The sequence below is a fragment of the Coloeus monedula genome, assembly GCF_965178545.1.
Source record: "Coloeus monedula genome assembly, chromosome: 1".
In the NCBI taxonomy this organism is placed as follows: Eukaryota; Metazoa; Chordata; class Aves; order Passeriformes; family Corvidae; genus Coloeus; species Coloeus monedula.
In genome coordinates, this window is record NC_138781.1 from 10,685,522 (window position 1) to 10,705,951 (window position 20,430).

Here is a 20,430-nt window from a genome sequence, read left to right on the forward strand (position 1 = left end):
AATCCCCCACTACTCTGGACCACACTTGTGCAGTGTCCATGCTGCAAGGCAGTGCTCTGTGTCACAACAGAGGCATGGCTGAGAATGGAGAATCATCTCACTGGTGTCCTGAATGAGACCCAAAATGTGCTGCTGGCTAAATAATCATCCTATAAAGTTTCTGTCATTTCTGATGAGTTTGTTTAAATGTATTGCATTTCTGATACATCCTCCAGTCCTCCTGTCCAGAGACAAGCGGAGGAAGTAAATGTGAGTCTAACCAACGTACAAGGCAGCCCATCCCAGGAGTGATGCACTTGATCCCTTTCCAAGCAGAGCACTGTGTGGCTGCCTGCTTTACTCCAAACAGCACTGGGCACAGAGCCTTTCCCAGGGTTTGGTTTGTTATTGTCAGACATGATCATGCCACCTGCACAGCCTGTGTCAGTCCCATGCACAGAGAAAGTCCCACTCATTCTTAGGGGACAGAGAATGGTCCTCCCATTTTCTGTGGGACCATGGTCATGTTTGGATTTCTTTCTACCCTGATAACACAGGCTGGCTGCAAGGATGTAAGGGGTGAGCTGCTGGCTAAGCTCTGAGAAGCTTCTGCTGGAGTGCGGTGTCTTTGCTGCACCCCAGTATTAGGCTGGGCTGACAGCTGCACAGGAGCCTGCAGAGGATTATGTAGAACCAACCATCATGATTAAAAACCTCCTTTATATACCGACACATTACACTTGTATTAAATATCAAAAGACTTTTTCCCATCAGAGCACTAAGTCTGCACTCATGCAAGTTGTTCCACAGAAAAGGGGTCACTGCTTAGACAGGAGTAATAATCATGGCTCAAATACCATGTGTGTGGGCCCACTTGCAGAACTGAGTCTTTAGGCTCCCTCTCCTGAAAACCTTGCACACACTGAGCTTCCAGCCTGGGTCTATGTCTCACCAAAGTTATTTCCAGAGCTCTCTTCTGCAGTGCTTTGTTGCGGCAGAAAGTGAACTGACAAATTAAGGTCTTAGTTAAGTTTTAGTTTCTGAAGCTAAGGGGATGGAATGAAGACAGGCGAGGATGGAAAGGAAAGCAAAAGATGCACATAATAGAAAAAGTTTCATCATATGGTATTCAGCTGTATAAAATATGACATCTTTAAACCAGCCTCTCTGGAAATAAGACATTTAAAAGATCATGATAACTAAGGCACAAGGATAATGTGCTGTTTTCTCACTGAGTTCACAACTGTATTTATAGAGATTCTGATCTGAAGGGAAAGGGGATATCAGCTTTAACTTCCTCTGTCCAGCTTGGCAGTGGCTCTGGCCATTTTCCTTCCTTTCTCATGTTTTCATTCCACTCAGAATATATCTCTTCGGTTATGTGTATTTTTTAAAGTAAAGGTAAAATATTTTGATGCAGACATATTTTTTAGCAGGAAACAGGTTTGGTTCTGTATTTCACATCTTCTCTCTCAACCTAATAGGTTTTTACAGAGCCAATTATGGTACATAATGATACTGTAGTCAAGAAGCATGAAAAGAAAGATAGCTCCTGCGTCACACAATATTCAGCTTTGAAAAGAATTTGTATTGATTATGCACCACTGAATAGGAAAACTCAAGAGGTTATTTGTGTTTGTAATTCATATTGTCTTATTCCATCTGTTTTTCCTTTCATGGTCAGAGAACTGCAGATTTGTGAACGTGAATGTGTGACCTTAACGTCTTACCTTAACCACCCTCAATAAAACAGTAGTTAACTAACGCCATAAAATAAACATTACTTATTTGTCTTAAGTTGTGTCTATAAAATTGTCTAGTCCATGTTTTGGCCAACAGAGAGTTTGCCTTGATGTAGTGAAAAAAATGCAGAAATGCAAGTGTAAAACTTTCAGATACTAGGCACAAAGTATACGTGGACAAAGTTGGGCATGCACGGCGATGACATGCCTGTATTTATGGCGTGTTTTGGCCTCGTCACAGTGAAGAAAATCTGTGCAAGTATCCTTACAGCCAACCAGATTTTAGAGCACCTGGTCCTGAAACACAAGGAAACAGCTCAGCTCTTCCCAGATCTCAGTAGGAGCTGCGCCAGCCATAAGTCATCATGACCTGTAAATCAGAGGCAGCCTAAACTCAGTGAGTGCCTCACAAAGTCTGTGAGCCTGATGGACTTGTGTGATCCCTGGCAGCTGCCAGGAAATGTGAAATTACTTTATACTTTTAGGTATCTTTGAAATAGGAAGTCTTTGAAATGTGTCTTTTATGAGACCTCTGTGTAGCAGACATAAGATTACCTCTCTAATGGTGGCACATGTACTTCTATCGTGAAAATCAGACAAAGCAAGCAAATGACACCAAACTACACAAGATAAATACTGCAAGCAGCTGTAATAGAACAATCACAAGCAATTTTAGAAATGAAGAGCACTAAAAGGAAAGGGATAAGTCAGAGGATACACAGAGGGAAAATGCAAAACTGTGGATCATTTTCAGTCTTGTTATTTCTCATAGTGTCTTTGTTCTTGACTTTCCCAAATATATTCCTTACATTTAGGGAAAAAAAAGAAAAATAATAAATTATGGTTATCCCATCATGAAAGGTTGGAGAATATTAACATAGTAAGGGGATGGAGTTAAAAGAGAAAGAAAAATATCATACTTTTTTGGCAATAGTTTCTAATTTATTGTGTAAGATTTCTAAAAAAGTCTCACAGCTTTGCATTGTAGTATCTCCTCAGGTAACTTTATTAATTGATTTTTTCAGTTTCACAAGCATCAGGAGACATTGTGATCTTGTATTTGCTTCACTAATTGAATGGGAGAAAAGAAAGCAGTTAGTGAAATATATTTATTTATGCACTATTCCTCAATCTTCTGACTGCTCTTTCATGTTTTTCTCCTTTTGGTCATTATGCACAGTAGAGTTAACCTAGAGAGTTTGCCTCATCAAGAGCATTTCAGAACTATAATGCATCACTAATAATGACACTGAATATGTCTCTGGGTCTTAAGGGCTCTGCAGAACTAACCATCCGATACTCCATGCTACATTTGAAGAGATAATATTATTCCTGTTGAAGGTTATTCTGCTGCCAGGCCAACTTCTAGGGAGGATAGGAAAGAAGAGGTGGTAGGTGGCATATTCATTTTCACTAGCATCTTTACAATGGCAATACATTATTGAAAAGCTGTGATATTAGAAGAAATAATTTGCAATATTTGTATTATGGCCAACTCCTGATTCAAGTGCTAGCTCTGAGACAGGCAACACTGGATTGCTTATGTAGAGTACATTTTTGCTGTTTAACTACATCACGTTGACTGCAGATGTTAGAAGGATGGACTTTCTTAATTCCTGGAATACTTGAAAGTAAAAAATCTTGAATCAGGAGCAACAGGTATGAACCTAGGTGCCAGAGGCATGGTACCTTTGCCCAAGGCCAGCTCCTACATCAAATGCAATGTAGGGCAGTCTCCTCTTGCAAGCAAGATGGCCTTTTCATACACTTATTGATTCCACAACCAAGAATTGGGAATGCTTCTGCCAGGATTTTCAGGTTGATATTCTTGACTTTGGAACAATAAACTTGAAGCTAACAATACAAATCACTCTTTTCTCTCTTACATGAAAACACATGTGTTTTTAAACCTCTGTGTAAGAAGTCTAGGTTAGCCATGATTTCTCTGTTGCTGTTGAACACTCCCTGGCAGCTCACAGGGTTCAGGCTATTAAAACCAGTGTCATTAGATTTTATTGGTGTGTAACACCAGACTTCAGAGAGAAGCATTACCAGCGAAACAGAGTACAGGACTTTGCTTGAAGTGAAGATGGAAAGTTTGTGAAAAGTGATTGCCATTGTCTTTAGCTGTTCCAGAATGAACACACTCTACTTTGCCCACCTAACTATCTGAAGTAGCTGCGAAATCCATATATGTCTAGTACAGATCTTACCAATGAGGGAAATTATTCAAATGATCTAAATGCCCTGACTTAGATGATACTCAAATTCCCATGCTCTCCGTCCAAGTTAGCAAAGAACTGCATGCAGCAGAAAATGTGGGCAGCCCATGGCAGAGACAGACCTGAGGACATGCCTTCCTGAATCAGGCCCAGGACATTTTAGACCCTGGAGAAATCCAAATGATAGCAATAGACACAGTTGTCAAAACAAAAATAAGGGAATTGTTTTGGTGAGGGATTGCTTGGAGCTCTGCCTCCTGGAATGGGATATTCACTTTTTTCTTAGACACAGGGTTGCTGCTGTATCTCACACTGTGGAAACAAAAGCTCTGGGGCCTCATGCTGTCTGAAGAGGAATTTGACCAACATACTCATAACTGAACATGCACAGAGTCCGGAATGTGTCCTTCAAGACTGCTGAAGTGGTTGAAATCAGTGTGCTGGGGACCATCAGCTCCCGCTGCAGACACTGGGGAGGTGTGTGCTGCCCTGAGCCTGTGCCTGTGGCAGCACTCCATAATGAGATCCCCAGGAATCACATGCTTCTGGCTAGAGACACAACCTGGATTCAAAAGTATCTGTGGCTGGTGATAATCTGCCTTGATCCCGTGGCAAAGTGGGGATGGCACAATCAAAGATCAGGGACAGGCACAGGCTTGTAACATCATGAAAGGCAGGCAGGTAGGAAGTGAACAGGGAATGATTATTCACTGTTTCTTGCAATCCCAGCACTAGAGACAGCAGGCTTGAAGCAATAAAAGGGTGCACTTTTTGACAACACTCTAAATCACTCCTTGTTCCTGGCTGTTGTTGAGATCAGAAGTATCAATGGGCTCTGGAGAGGACTAGACAGTTCTGTTGATGTCTAAGAAATATGGTGATTCAGGTGCAAGCTCTAGCAGAGTAAATTTTTGCTAGGTGCTAGAATGGTATACCAAGGGGAGGCTCTCCATCTAAATGTCCTTTTTCTCAAAGCATCACTAACAAATGCTGAAGACCATGTAGAGAGCTAGGCTTCCTATTTCTAATCCTCTGTGACATTTCTTACATTCTTAGGTACAACTGCCTTCTGGGGATGAATAGTGTGGTCCTTTTCTTGCATGTTCAAGATTAGACCTTCATTAGAGACAGATGATTACTTTACCCACAATTCCATTCCAAAGGTGCATAGTGCCCTTGATAGGTTTTTCTAGTATTAGTTCATTGATGATAAACCACAAAAATCATGTCTGTATGCTAATAATCACCTGTTGAAAATGCAGGTGTAGTTAAACTGCATGGCTCCCTCTGTAAAGAAGGCCTAAGGGAATGTGAAACAGGATTTGTATCCATTTCAGCTGGTGGAACTCTGCCCATTGATACAGCACAGTTGGGGAAGCAGCACTCTCACAGGATGCTCAGTGAGCAGAAAACTACAGGGATAAGCAACCTACTTCTCTACCTTGGCAGCATTCTCCTGGGCTCCTGTTAAACTGTTAACACAGAAGAAGGTTCTTCCACTTGTTTAGAGCAAATCTCTGAAGCTCTTTAAAATGTGGAATTACTCCAGAGGTATGTGTGCATTAGGCTTTAGTGGGATTTAGACCACTATACTGCAAGTGAACACAGAAATATGGATGATTTAAAAATAATTCATATTAAAAAAAAAAAAAAAAAGATTCTAATAGTAACACCTAAAATGTTTTCGGTGTACCAAGAAATAAATAGCTCCCTTTTCACTGGAGCATATGTTTGACCGAAGGGAGGACTGGGTAGGATGACCCTGAAAACAGTGACATTTGCTGTTTCTCTTTCAGAAAACATAGCTTACCCTGTCCATGTGAGCTGTTTTACAGCCCACGCAGGCACGAAGCTGTCTTGGCGTTACAGCAGCAATAAGAAAACGGTGTTACAGTGTTTGGCTTGTACAAACTTCCTACAGTACCTAAAAATAACTAAGTAGCACATTTGGGAACTATTACGCAGGAGGTGCCTGCACAAGCTCATCGTGTGCATAATATGTTTCCTCTGTGTGTGTGTATGCTTCTCATATGTCTTCCTGAAAATGTAGCCTTCCTGGGAGCAATTTTGAAGGATTTTCAGGATTTTTTTTTGCCTTTGCTAAGATCTGTAATAGCCTCTCTTCTCTGTGCAGCAGAATAGTGTGATGTCCACATGATGCTCAGCAGCAGAAAATAGCAGGCTGTGCTTCTTCACTCCTCCTGCAGCTCTTCCCCTTGGTGATACACCATGACCAAACCAAGGCGGATCAGCAACAACAAGGGAAAAATACCCAATTCCTCCCACTGACTGACTCTAACAGGTCACCATGGCAGTACGTGTCTGCCTGGAAAAGAAGCCAGTCTGGTAGGTGATACTAAAACATTGCTCATTTGGTTGAGAAAGCTTCCCTCCCTTTTTTTTTTAAAGATTCAAATTGTGTTAAAATAAGCAGGGCTGGATAACATACAATAATTGCTTCTAGGTGACAAATGGAAGGGCTTATTGAGGGTTTTTAATTCCTAACTGCCACTCTCGGACTTCTTGGTGTTTGGAAGACTTCTCAATTCCTTCAAACCCAGCAGGACTTTCCTCCAGCTCTTCAGTCATGGGCTCAGACAGTTGGTTGAGGTGTAAGGGCTCAAGAGAATAGTAATGAGCCAAGAGCAGTTAATTTTTACATTATATGGTTTATTTAAGCCTGGTTGATCAGTTCTCAATTTGATGGCTCTGTGCAGGGCCAGGAACTCAACTTGATGGTCCTTGTGGGTCCCTTCCAGCTCCCTTGTGTGATTCTGTGATTTTATATATGGACTGGGCTTATGGTCTGCCAATAGTTGCAAAACCACCTCCTTTCCACAATTGCTCCTCCACTGTAGAGATTTTATTTTTGAACTTTATTTACATCTATAGAGAAAAGAGACTGCTTACTTAAATTGTCTTCATCCTCCATGGTGGTTGGGCCAGGACTCAGGTACTTGAAGGGTGCTATGAAGGTTGACAGTATGCTTAGTTTTTCTAGAAGAAAACAGAAGAAAAGATAAAATCAGTACTCAGTCAATGCATTCACATCTACTTCACTCTTTTTTTCAGGTCAAAACATCTTGGTAAATCTGTTTTGGTTTTTTTTGGTTTTTTTTTTCTTTTTTTGGGTGTGTGTTTTCTGACATTCTCAGAAGAGATCTCTTCTTTGTGGTGACAGTGACAGGACCCAAGAAAATGGCCTCACATTGTGTCATGGGAGGTTTAGATGAGTATTAGAAAAAGGTTCTTCACCCTTCCAGTGTTTGGGCACTGGAACAGGGTCCCCAGGGAAGTGGTCACAGCTCCAGCCTGACAGAGTTCAAGAAGTGTTTGGACAATGCTATTAGGCACATGGTGTGACTCTTGGGGATGGTCCTGCACTTGATGATCCTTGTGGATCTCTTTCAGCTCAGCACATTCTGTGATTCTGTGCCTCTGCAGTCCCACCAAAGTTAACTGAACCTCGATGCATTTATTACAGCTGCCACATTCCTTCTGGTTTCTGTCCCCATGTAGTGTTTCTTGATGGTGCTTCCCAGCAATGGTGCCTGAGCACTGCGGAGTGGGGGATGCTTGAACTGGTCCAGCTGGGAATGGGGTAGGCAGACAGCCCTGGGAGAAGGGACATGAGCACTGCTCTAATGGATGAGACCATCTACTTCACTTGTTTCCTCTCCGTAACGGAGGCTGAACCAGAATTCTTAGAGAAAGCTCAGGGGTGAATGGCACAAAAGACTCCCATGTCTTCTAATTCTATCAGTTTTTGACATGATTTTTGGAAAACCCTTATGGTGTGCCCAGAAAGCTATTGTCCACACAATAAGAACACTATCTAACATCCCTCTTGTGAACATTCATATTAAGTGCAGTTCCTTTTAACTGCAGTTTCTGTTTATCCTGCAGATAGTGGATGGCAGAGACATTTACTTCCAGTGCCATGACTGGACTCTGCATTAGAGGCCAGGGCAGATTCAGCAAAATGAGAACTGATACTGGCTTATACTAGGTCAATATCTGGCTCAAGATTTATCTATAGGGAAAAGCTGAAGTTAACGCAAACATTAGAAACATATATATTTAAGTGTTTTATTTCCTTTGATAACTAGTTTATTTAGCTGGACAGTTATTTTGTTTGAGCTGAGTTCCTTCTGACACACTATGGGGATGTTACTGAGGACCAACAATAACAGAGTGTCTACTGACAGAAGAAACAGAAACACACCTTACAAAGGTGATCCACGGCTTTGAAGAACTTCATGGCTTTGCTAAAGTACTCCTCTGCTTAGAAAGCCTCAGCTATGGCTGAGGAAATAGGTGGCTGAGGCTCACTTGTTTCCTCAGGTGGAAATGCTCTGCATCCTGCACATTGTGAACAATGCTGACCTCTCATCCTGTGGCAAAAGCATCAAAACCAGACCAAGAATGTATTCTTTGAAGTGACACAGGAAAAATATTTCCATGGGAAATTTATCATTGAGGTAATATTTCTCTGAATTTCCTTAAACTACCTGTCTGCTAAAGAACCACTGGTCTAGCAGGTATTCCAGCTGAAGAGCAAGCACATCTGTTAGCTTTTTGGCCTGGTTCTTCCTGTATGTGCAAACAATCTTTGCTCTTGTTAAAGACTGTTATCAGAACCCATCACAAATGACTGCATACATTTGCCCTTAGCTGGGTAACATTACAGCTCAACTCTATTAAGGGAATTCACTGTAAAAGCTGACTGCTCTTTGTTAAGTAAATACAATAAGCAGAATAAAAGATTGCCTGAAGAAAACCTTTTTCCGTCCAGAAACCTTTCAGCCCAGACTAATATATAATTAGAGCACAAATTAGCCTCCTTCAATTGCAATTTCATTAAGGGATTGCAGTGATGTCAGGAACCAAAAGATTGAAGCTATTTATGAACACTATAGCCAGAAGATTTTCCTAAGTGAATCCTTTGACACTTTTTTGCTAAGGCATTGCTCACTGAGAAATGTGTCATCTCATGTGTGACATCTCACTGCGTGTGAGACTGTTGGGTTGTGATCATGATAAAGGCTGGTATTCACTCCCCACTTTCTCAACTGGTTTCTTTGATTGAAGTGAAAAGAGCGTAGGCTTTTGGGACCTAATCCAAAGGCTGCATTTGGTAAGGGAAACGCTTCAGATGATAGACACAGGATCAGGGCAGCCCTTGGCTGTAGCACCAGCAGTGACTGTTGTGTCTGGGTACTGAGATCCTGAAGTGTGTGTACTCCACCTGTGCCTGACTGCTGACAGCTGTCAGACCTTCAGGATTAACCCTCAAGACACTGATGTCACACACAAACTTAAATCTTCTTTGCTGAGAAAATACTCTCACTTCTGATAGAGAGTTAACCCATTAACCATGCAATATGGAAGTGCTTTCATGCTGCAGGGCTAATACCTACTCCTGCCACCAATCAAAATGCAAATTCATTTAGTTTTATATTATACTATTGTTAGGTAAAGGAATATTTTATTATTTACTTTTGTACAATTGATAGGTGAAATTTACAATGTGGATTTAAAATTTATGAATTTCATTTTTATTTTGTCTTTTAACCATCTTAAGATTTTGTTAGTACTGTTTTCCACCTGTCCCCAAATTCCTGGCTGGTGACTTCACTTTGTGTGGCAGAGAAACAGGATGTATAATTTGCTGGATGCTTAGAGCAGCAATGGATGTGTTTGTGCCAACGAAACTCAGGTAGGTCCTAATAACAGGATATACTTCTATCAATACCAATGATAAAGACTATAATTCAACATTTCAATCCATTGGCTAAGCGAGGGAACACTTAGTGTGTCTGAAAGGAGGAGGAGGGCAGGGTTTTGAGTAAGCTCTGTAAAAAGAGAAAAGCTGTAGTATACCCACTGCACAGAAGAATTATTGAGCCTGTGAAGGAGGAGAAGATAAATGAGAGAATAATTAAATGAAGGTGTTTACCAGGAAATAATCAGGTTAGGTTTACAATTATTGGTATTATTGTGCAGTTCCATCTTTTGCACATTATTGACTGCTGCTGTACAGACCATGAGGCACTACTTCAGCTTTATTAACAATGGTGAAATTCAGTGTTAATTGTCAAGATTAGGAGAGTTGTGTATTCACACTTTATAGTCCCTGTATAGGTTAATGCCCATCATAATTAGCCTTGTTTCCAGCAGTTTGATGAAATCTTATGAATAAGAATAAAGGACAAGGTTGTATTTAAAAAAATCATAGAGAGAAATACCTCTAAAACCTCCTTCTCTCACTCTCTTTTTCCTTCCATGACATTTTTTTAAAGTATTTTTTTCCAAAAAGAAGCAATGACAGGTAGCCCAAAATTAGAGCAGCTATTTTTACTTTAAAATTGTAAATTTTCTCTGTTATTTGTCTGAGGAAGTTATTTTTCAAGGCTAGGAGAGAAGGTTTAAGAGAGAAAAAAAAAAGGCATTTCAAAAACTCTTTTCTGCAGAAATGCAGAATATAGAACCCTATGTTTATGAGAAGCAATACATGAAGGTATTATTGCTGGCATTACAGTTGTACCAAAAGCCTCTGATGCCATGAAGAAGAGATTTCATAAGGGCCTACATGGACACAAAGAAAGCTTTATTTACAATGGAAATTGAGAGACAAAGAGCAGGTATAGTGGAATTTATCTCTAGCCACCCTGGAACACTATTGCAAGATGATAGCATCATATTTTGTAGTGCATTCACTATAAAAACAGTCTTCCAAGTGGAAATCTGCTCCAGTACTCCAAGCACAAAAATCATCATTTCTTCTAAAGAGAAGCCTATTACAGGAAGAAAACCTCACTCTTCCGTTTTGGGATGGAAAAGGATTTCAGTTCACTCTTCCAAGGATATATTTTCCAACAACAGCAAATTATTAACATAGAATCATAAATAGTGTTTTTGCAGTAGGCATAAAAATAATTTAAACAAATAAAAAAACCTGTGGAACAAGATACATTTTGCATGAAATACATAAAATACTTTAGTACAAATGATTCAGCAAAGCCTGGCACGTTAAGGTGCACAAGTTTCCATTAAAACCTGCTTTTTTTGTGAAGTTGCTCTAGCCTGGGGGATGCAGTCAGAAGGCTGGTCACAGGTCCCGTAAATACACTTTTATTGTGAAGACAAGAATGCACACACACAGCTATAAACACATTCGTGCCCTTCATACCTATCAGTATTTGAAGGGCACCAGACAATACTGCTTGATCATCAACTCTACGGAAGTTCTTCCACTCTCAATCACCAGAATAAAAGCAACAGGAACAGCAGGAGCTCAACACTTTTAAAAATCAGCCCTTATACATGTTGGACAAATTGTTTAGCTTCGAGAAGAGCAGACTGAGTGGGGTCATAACAGCAGCCTGCAAGCACATAAAAAGCTGCTGCATGGAAGAAAGGAGCAAACTGTGCTCCATGTGCATTAACACAACTAGAAGTAATGGACTTAAATTGCACCAAGGAAAATTCACTTTAGACATTAAAAAACCCTTCCTAACAGTAGGGATAGTGCAGTGCTGGAATAGCTTGTCTGGTGGAGAGGTGCTGAAGGGCCACAGGGAGACAGCTGGAATCTGCAGGGGGTTGCACTTGTACTTGGGCCCATCCTTTATACTTTCCCATCCCTACAGATTCCAGTAGAAAAACTTGCCCTGACCATGAGATCCTGCAGCAGGTTCTAGCTCAAACTTGGAAAAGCACGTAGTGTTTGCTAATATTTGCTATCTCTGAGCAGAAGTTTGTGGCATGCTCTTTTGCTTGGCAGCTAATGAGCACTATTAATAATTGTTTTTCAAAAATGCAACTTCCAAACAGAAGAAGGATTAGACAGATGGATACCAGTGGTTTGCCAGATCAGTGTTAACAACATTTTACTGAATTAGTTTCATTCTCATATTCAAATAGATTACCATAAGCTACTTTACTTGTCAGAGGTTTCTTCAATAGTATTCTTTTAAAAACACAATGCGGACATTATAAACTCAGGAAGGGACAAATATGATGCAATAGTGTAAACTCAGCTGCAAAACCTCTTGAAAAAAACCTTATTTTTTATTTCTCTAAAGCAGTATTTATGGCTACTTGAATAGTTACATTTTTACAGTTGTGTTTAGCCTTGATTTATTTTGAAAGGGAGGGGGGATACAGGGAGAAAGAGAGCCTGCACATCAGGAGATGATTCTTTATCTTCCTTCTGGTATCTTAGTTCAAGCTTGGGCTGACAGTGACTGACAGTGACTGACAGGATGAAGAGATTCTTTAAGCAAAAGAAAAATATGGTGAATTTGTGGGGAACATAACAATGTCTTTGAACCACAGCGTTTACTGGGAAGGCTCCCAGCTTTCTAAATTATGGCTTGTATGGCCACCATGCTGCATCATTTAGTTTAAGCAGCCAGTTTCTAGATAGGGATTTACTTGCACAGTGTCAGGATCAGCCCTTACAGGTGAGTTTGAGAACCCGCTGTTGAATCTGAAGTTTCTGAGTGTGCAGGGCTTTGCAGCATTGCCCAAGTGCTTTTTTGCTTCACAGGCAAATAGGAAAGCTCTGTGTGATGCTTTTATACCCACACTGACAAAGCTGTGCTGGATCCCTATGAATTACCACCATGGTTCCACTGGGGCTGGGACGGTCTCTGTCCATCCACTCCAGCCATGTTTAAGTTGGAAGTGTGGCTGCCCTAAACCCCTTCAGAAGGCTGATGGTTTTGTAGACACAGCAACAGTTTTGGCTGCTGCAGGAGCTCCAGTTTGGTGCCTTGCATGGGATAAGTTCAAGCCTGCATGTATTTGCAAGGGGCTATTGACACATGCCCATTCCTCCTTGGTTTTGTGTTTTCGTCTCTCAGTCCTACACTGCGAGGTCTTAAAAGTGGAGCTTTGCTGGCATCATGGACCCTTCAGAGCTAGCAGTTGATGCAACTGGAGCAGCACACCTGCTTCTGAGCAGCCCAAAGGGGAAAAAAGAGACTTTGAACCAGAGAATATGAAAGGGTTAAAATATGTGGGACTGTTCCTGTCTGCAGCTGTACTGCTTGGCACCCCTGAGAGCGTGGCCTTTCCAATGGACAGTTACTAAAGGTCTCCTTTTCCTAACTGGTTTTCAATCCAAGGCATTTGCAGTGATATCCCACCCTGGCCCATGTTAAGGAAAACATGTTAAGGGAACTGTTAAGGAAAGCTTTCTTTGGAGGTAGCAGAGAAATATGCAGAGAGAAAAACCTTCTGCTTAAATACGAATTTTGACTGGAACATTTTTCTTAAAAGCAGGGACAAAAGGGACTATTCAGATTAAGGAATTTAGGTTTTTAAAAGAAAATAAATGTATTCGGCATTACTGTTTCTGTTCTCTGCTTCAGCAACGACCTGAAGTGAAGATGTAAAATAGCAGAGCACATTGTTTTTAGTCTGATAACTAAAAGGAAGACAAAACCAGGGAACATTTCGGTAGTCAGATTTCAGGCGAAGGTTTTCAGCTGCTTGAAGCAGGTTGTGTCTTGAGTTAGAAGTCAGAGGTGTGAACCTGGAGCCATGAAATCTTCCTCTGAAACAGGGCAACAAGCTGTTCAGTACGATGCAGCGCCCAGGCACAGAAGCACCTGCTTTGCCTGCAAGTTGAACATGGCCTGCCAAGTGCAGGGGTCTTCTGTAAATAGATCTACTTGCTGTCTTTATAATTTTTTTATGTAGTTCTTGGAGCAGAGAATATATTTTGGTCTATTCTTGTTCAGTGCTTAGCAAAATAGGATCTATGTCCAAGACGAGAGCTCTGAAATGCAATTATATTAAGTAGCAATAGCAGTTTATGGTATTACGTTACTGCAGAGAACATTAAATGTGAAACATCAGTTAGCTCAGGGGCCTGGCAGCTGGACTAATCTTCTGTGCATCCTGTCCCAGCTGTCTGCTGACCCAGAACTGCTATCCTTGGAAAGCTTTTGGGGAAGCTGTGTGAAATGTTTTACCAGTGCCAGTCCAACACCTAACAGGCAGCGGCAGGTCCATGCCCTGTGCTCTGGCCCCTCTGCAGCCCTGCATCCCACCAGTGCCTCCACACATGGCTGCACTAATTTACTCTGAGGCCACAGTAACTTCTGGCTTATCACTTAGGAAGCAGAAAGGACCAGCAAAAAACCCATGCTTGTGATTTGTATGGATTTATTTGATATGGTCTGAGGTACGTGGGGATATGTTTAATTGATCACATTATGCATTAGGACATAATTTCTTCCTACAGTGGCATGTCCTGCAGCTCTCCTGCATTTCTGGAATGGAGATAGTGGGGTTTAGCTGCAGATTCATCACATGAATTCAAATAGGCACTTGCATAGACAAATCTGAGGGGCTGTACTTCTGTGCTCTGTACCAGCCCACTCCAAGCTCCTTCACCATGAAAGACCTCTATGGAATGAAACATGTTGTGCTGTGAAATATTAGTTTCTTATTACTTCCAGTAAAGAGCAAAGTAAGTAAAAACACAAGGTGGTTGATGGGTTTTTTATAAGAAAGGCAATGTGTCTGTGTTTTGTTCTCTGTTAGACTCCTTGGAAATCAATCTGAAATCTAGTTCAGCCTAGTAAAATTAGATCTAAAACTATTTAATTTTGTTGCAAGAGTGTTTCTCTCTCCTGATGCCTTGCTTGAGGACACATAGAGATAAAAACTCTTGAGTTATTATCAGTTTATGTGAATCTGTCTTCCTGTGGAGTGTACTATATTATGTATTTCTAAGTGATCTGGCTGTGGCTTGGAGAACAGCAGTTTAAAATCCACACCTTAGCAAGCTTCTTATGCTATTTGAACATTCATTTTGGAAATATTTTTATTTTGCATTCTATAAACTGTGACAGGCTTTTGTTTCCTCTTTTTTATCCTTATTTTTTGGGATGTCATCACTTTAGAAAACAGGAGAAGCACAGAGAAAATAATAGCATGAAACCCACCAGTTCTCAACGTGTGCTGAATAGGGATGCAATGAAGACCACAAAAATAGCCAGTGGATTTATTAAGCATACAATAAATCACTGTGCTTAACTATGACTATTTGATTGTATGCCAAACAGTATTATCAAACAGTATTATCCAAGAGCAAAAGTCTTCAGTCATATGGGTAACTAGTTTGGCCAGTACTAAGGTGGATGGGTTAGTTTCTCATCAGCCTGTGCCTACATACAAATCTGCACTACTTGAGGAGACTTTGCTAAGCTGGAACAGAAAACTGTATGAAAATTCTCGATTTGGGTTAAGAGAGGTTTGCCTGTCACTAATTTAAACCTGTCAACTAAATTATGATTATGTGATACATGAGTGTCTAACCCAAAGAGTACCACCGTTAGTAAAGGTATTTAAAAGGATGGCTGGAGCCAGTGGAATTGAGGGCTAGGGAGCAAAGCAGCTGTCTTTGCAGGCAATACTACACACTGTGGCTCAGGACTGTGCATGCAGAGGGACAAGGAGGACACAAAGCTTTGTGCTGCACTGCCTGATTTTGAAAGGGTTTGCCACCTTCTGAAACCAGCAGTCCACTCAGGTACATAAGTTCTAAGGCGGGGCTGAGCTGTTAAAGCCAAGTTTCAGTTTTCCAGACTCTGTCTCCAAGTGCAGCCATCATCTGCTGTAAGAAAGGCTGAACAACCCTAGGAAGGACTGATCTCACTGGCATGGGCATGTACAAATAAATGCCTGCTGAGATAAGTAAAATAAAGCCCTCCCAGCAGATGCCCATTTTTTTTACCTGGGACCTGGACTATCAATTTAGGCTAAAACCCTAACTTGTAGATGTCCAAAGTTAGGAGACATGATTTCTACCCTACCTTTCCAGGAAATCCTGGCCTGTGTTCTGGTGGGTGTTACCACTGCCTGTGGCTGGACTAAAAGGTGCAGAGGGGGATGTCCTGCTTCCCTGAGCAATGCAGCCCCTGCAAGAAGGCTCTTCTATTGACATGTTTTCTTGATACTTTCAGTCCTCGATCTACACAGAGGTTTGGGTAATGTACTGAATGGTGTGCTACTGAAAGAACGATCAAAACTCTTTTATGCTCACAGAGCTCCCACTTAAGGCACTCAAAGAACTGCAAACACCATGAGTTACTACCTGGAGAAACTGTAAAGATATTTTTGTAGGTGCAACATGGATGAAAGCTAAGTATTTATTTTATACTCTGTAAAATTATAGTTTCACCGTAAAGCGGATCACCTAACATGGGCACAGCAATACACTTCACCTCAACACAAACAGCTCTTTTAGTTCTTTTAAGGTTTCACTTGCTGATCTGCAGTTAAGCTCACAAATGCAGATGCAGATAGAGCTGTACATCTGCTTTCCAAAACTGACCATGGGACTGATGTGAAACAGCCCCAGCTGAGTGCAGACACTGCCTGTGAGCACTCCTCTGTGAGCTGTAACCTCCTCCTTCTCAAACTGAATAGCTGCTTAAACATTAGGAAGTGAATGGCCTGCATCAGAAAGCTCCAGTTGGCAATTAGTGGTGAAAGGCTTTTAAAAATCTCTTCTCTGTTCATCTACTGTAAGCAGCCAAGTGCTGTGACTTCTTCCCCTTGTACGCCCATAATAATAATAATGCATATTTAACCTGATTCCTGCCCTGATTTATCCTTGGTAGCATGAGGCAGTCTTGTGTTAACTAATCTGTCTGTGGGCAGAAAGTTAAAGGAATGACTGTTACAATTTAGGGTGATACAAGAGGCCTGAGATTTGCAGGGGTTTCTCAGACAAGATGCTACTGAGAGATGTCAGGTCTGCTCATTGAGCAGTTATTTAAGTATCTAGGCATTTAGATCCCTTGGGAGCTGAGGCAGCTAGAAGGAGTTAGGGGCTATTCTGAGTCTGTCCCAGGTGTTGCTGGCAAATACAGTGCCTTTGACTACAAAGCAACTCCTCCAGTTTCATCTGTTACGGCATGAACCTTCACTATTTATTAAAGTTTCCACCACAGCTTATAGAGAGTCTTATAGTCTCAGGTTCATCGCTGCTACTTTGTTAGTATTTTGTTTTTACCTTTCAGCCTTTAGTCAGTCCTAGCACAAATTGCTTCAAATATTTTCTTCAATTAAGAGCAGTGACAAAGGAAAAGTTTGCTAAGGCTTTACAAAGAAGGCCAAGTTTTCGGAGTGATGCAAAGGGAACTTGACACCTGACTCCCATCAACAATAATAATGGGAGTTATGCATCTAACTCTTTCTGCATTGTGCTGACATTGTACCCTTGAATGTTAGTACAGTTCAATAATTCTCCAAAGATGAGGCAGCTTATTTTCCCTGCCATTGCTGCTTTGCTGGCATTTTTATGGCATTCCCAGAAGTACTACCTGTCAGAGTTAGTACTTCCAAGGATGGCATTGCTTTGGGGTGATTGAGGATTGATGTAATTAAAGAGAAGGCAGTCTACTGCTTGCCCATGGGTATTTTATATTAAGTGTTTCACTGCACAGCTACGATTGATGATTTAAATGATGACAAAGTTGGGCTGCTCTGTATGGGCAACAGTGATTCAAACCATGAATTCAGGGATGTGCACCCTCTATTTTATGCTGAAAACTCTGAGAGGGCTGCAGAAACAGAGCTTTCTAGGAAAACTGCAACCTCCTCAGGAGCCATTTCACTAAGGATGGTGTTCCTGCCCATGGCAGGGGGTTTGGAACAACATGACCTTTAAGGTCCCTTCCCAACCCAAACTATTATATGAATAACACCACTGGAAACTTGCAGAAACTTGCCATTGGAAGGGACAGTCCCAGCCACATCTAGGGACAAGTAAGATTATTACTTGGGACTAATTTGGAAAAGATTAGGAAAAGGAAAATATAATATTACATCATTAAATAAATCCCCTGGTGCAGTTGTTGTCTTAAGTGGGATTATCCAATTAAATCTACACATGCTTTTGTACATATCCACAACTGGAGTGGGCACTGTAGGCTTTCTTTAATAGTCAGTGAAGACATAGTCAAGTATAGCCTATGGCACTAAAGAGCATTAATTTAGTCCTAAGGTAAGTATGTGTCAGTCCTGCTCTGTAACTTGAACATGTTAAAACCAACATGAAATATCAGACATATTCTTATCTCAGTGTTTATGCCTTAATAAAATGATGAAGTGTTATAATCCAACAGGAAGGCTGCTCTTAAATGCTTTAGACAGAGTTTGCTAAGGATAGTCTGGGAACATAAACCAGCTCTTTGTGCAGAAAGAAGGGGAATCTGTTTCTTCTCTTCCCTGCTATAATGTCCATAAACTCCAATTACATTTATAACTTTGCATTAAATTAAATATTTTACACAAGCACTTAAAAAGTCTACTAAATATCCAATAACAGTTTTCTTTATTCCCTTGTTAGCAGCTGCCATGGCAGCAGGACTCACACGAGAATGAAAGTGATTTAGTGCATTGATTTGCAGTTGGCACAGCCCTCTGTTCTCAAACAGAACTGATTAGCTTAGCAGGAAAGTGCCATTTACTTTTTATCGTGTTTCTTTTCTGCTCATCTCCCTTCAGTGGCTGCCAAGAGGAACAGAAGAGCTGTAACCTCCTGAGCAGGTTGCTTACTTTCTTCAGCTCCAAATTCTGCAATCCTGAGGACTAATTTGTCTGGATAGTGCTGTAGCATCAATACAGATGCCAGGGTTACTGCTTTGGTGTACTGAAAACAGGTCCCAGTGAGCTCTTTCAGGCTCTTTCTACACAAAATTAACCCTGACTATGAGAAGCTCCTATGTGTCCAAAAGTGCCATCTAACCCAGGATTTTAGGGGTTTTTTCAGCATTTACTGGTAAATCTAATAGGACAAATGTCTAGCTGGGAAGATTTCTCTTGAGTATCTCACTTTCGCTTCATAAAGAGACCATAGGGCTTGTCTTCTAATACATTACATTTGAAGGACTGTGTACACACTTCTGCGTCTCTGATCTTCCATGTATTGAAGCTGCTGGTGAAACTCTTGATTCACCAGTTAAAAATGAAGATTTTCTGCAGTGCAGAATGACCAGCAGCTGCAATGAAACAGTGGGAGTCATTGAATTAGCAATTATTTTCCCTTGAAGACCAATTCATGACAAAAGTTTGGTTTGCTTTGGCTAAGACTCCATCATTTCAGGGGTCAGATCCTCAGCTGGAGTGAGTGTCTGTGGCTTTACTGAACTCCATGAACATACATGGAGTCATGCCAGCTGAGGTCAGTGGAATAACACTGTTTCAAACCAGTTAAGGCTCTGATCCCATAAACTTGTCATGACTATTCCGTCTCATTACTCCTTTCCAGTTCTCTCTCAAACTTTTCAAAAATTCAGTGATGCCAAAGCTTCTTAGAGGTGTTAGATATCTCCAAGTCTGTTTCTACTAAGAAATAATAAGGAAAAAACCCCAAAAGGAAACGATGGGAGGCTGAAAACACAGTTCAGAGTTATTTCTGGGAACAAAGATTAACAGATGAAGAGGGGAAGAGAGAATCTCCTTCCTACTTTCTAGCTGAAATTCACTCAATAATATTAATCCTTTTGGACTCTTTACAGTTAGTAGAGATGAAGAGGCTAATCTCTGTCTCTTCTACACTGGAGGCTCCATTAGTTCTATTAAATAGCTGGTGCAGCACCAGAGAAAGAAGTACATATGCATTTACCTCCCTTCTCCTTTGATCTCAGTAAGAGATTATGAAACAGCTCCCATATTCTGTTCTTTCATTTCAAAATGCAAAGCAATCTGTAACTTTCTTCCCTCTGGCACAGGAAATCCTGGTGAGGAGAGGGGTCCTTTACTAGAAAATGTATAGCTCACACTTTTCAAATGTATCTAACTCCATTAGTCATGTGAATTCAATCTCTTTTATTCACTCGTATGAGCTGTCTTTCCTCCTTCCACAACAACAAAGAAAATCCTCTTTTCTGGTAAAGCAGGAGTTTTTTGAACTTCACTGATTCAAAAGACTGCAGTATCTACCATAGCTAATGAACTCCTGGCAAAGCAGGGGTGTGCTGATGGGGCAACATGACCACAGTCCTCTCCTAAACCACCAGAAAATAAAAGCTACCTTTTTGCAGGACTTAAAGTACTGCAGATGAGGGTATACTCACGGTCAGCAAAACCCTACTCTTTTGGTGCTGCATACCATTTGTTCTGCCACTGGTGGCAAACTTTAATAAACATGAGTTGAATTTTAGGGTAAAATGACTCATGCCTTAAACTCCACTGATTGCAAAGGGATGCCTGCCTGGCCCAGATACAGAAATAAACATTTGGTCAGATAAAACCAGTGTCACACATCTGGTCATCCACAGCTCACTCACACTTGCATCTGTGAAATACCTTCCTTGGCTAGATTCTGGGCTTTCTTCCTGTGAAAACTCAGACACAAGGTGACAAAGGAAGGGAAAATAACGGCACCAGAGTGTAGAAAAAACCATGGTGTCAGAAGGTGGCTGAGGCTCATATCTGCAGTTGGATGGCATAGAAAT

The 20,430-nt window shown here is 41.0% G+C and overlaps 1 protein-coding gene across 1 annotated transcript in view; it reads right to left on the minus strand.

Moving 5' to 3' along the window:
• ADARB2 (adenosine deaminase RNA specific B2 (inactive)) overlaps positions 1-20,430 on the minus strand; it is a gene marked incomplete at both ends in the record, with an annotated part of 303,563 nt that overhangs the window by 98,839 nt on the left and 184,294 nt on the right. Inside the window, one exon of the mRNA XM_082280996.1 lies at positions 6,854-6,940. Within this exon, the coding sequence (XP_082137122.1) occupies positions 6,854-6,940 (87 nt within the window). The remainder of the gene's footprint in view (positions 1-6,853; positions 6,941-20,430) is intronic.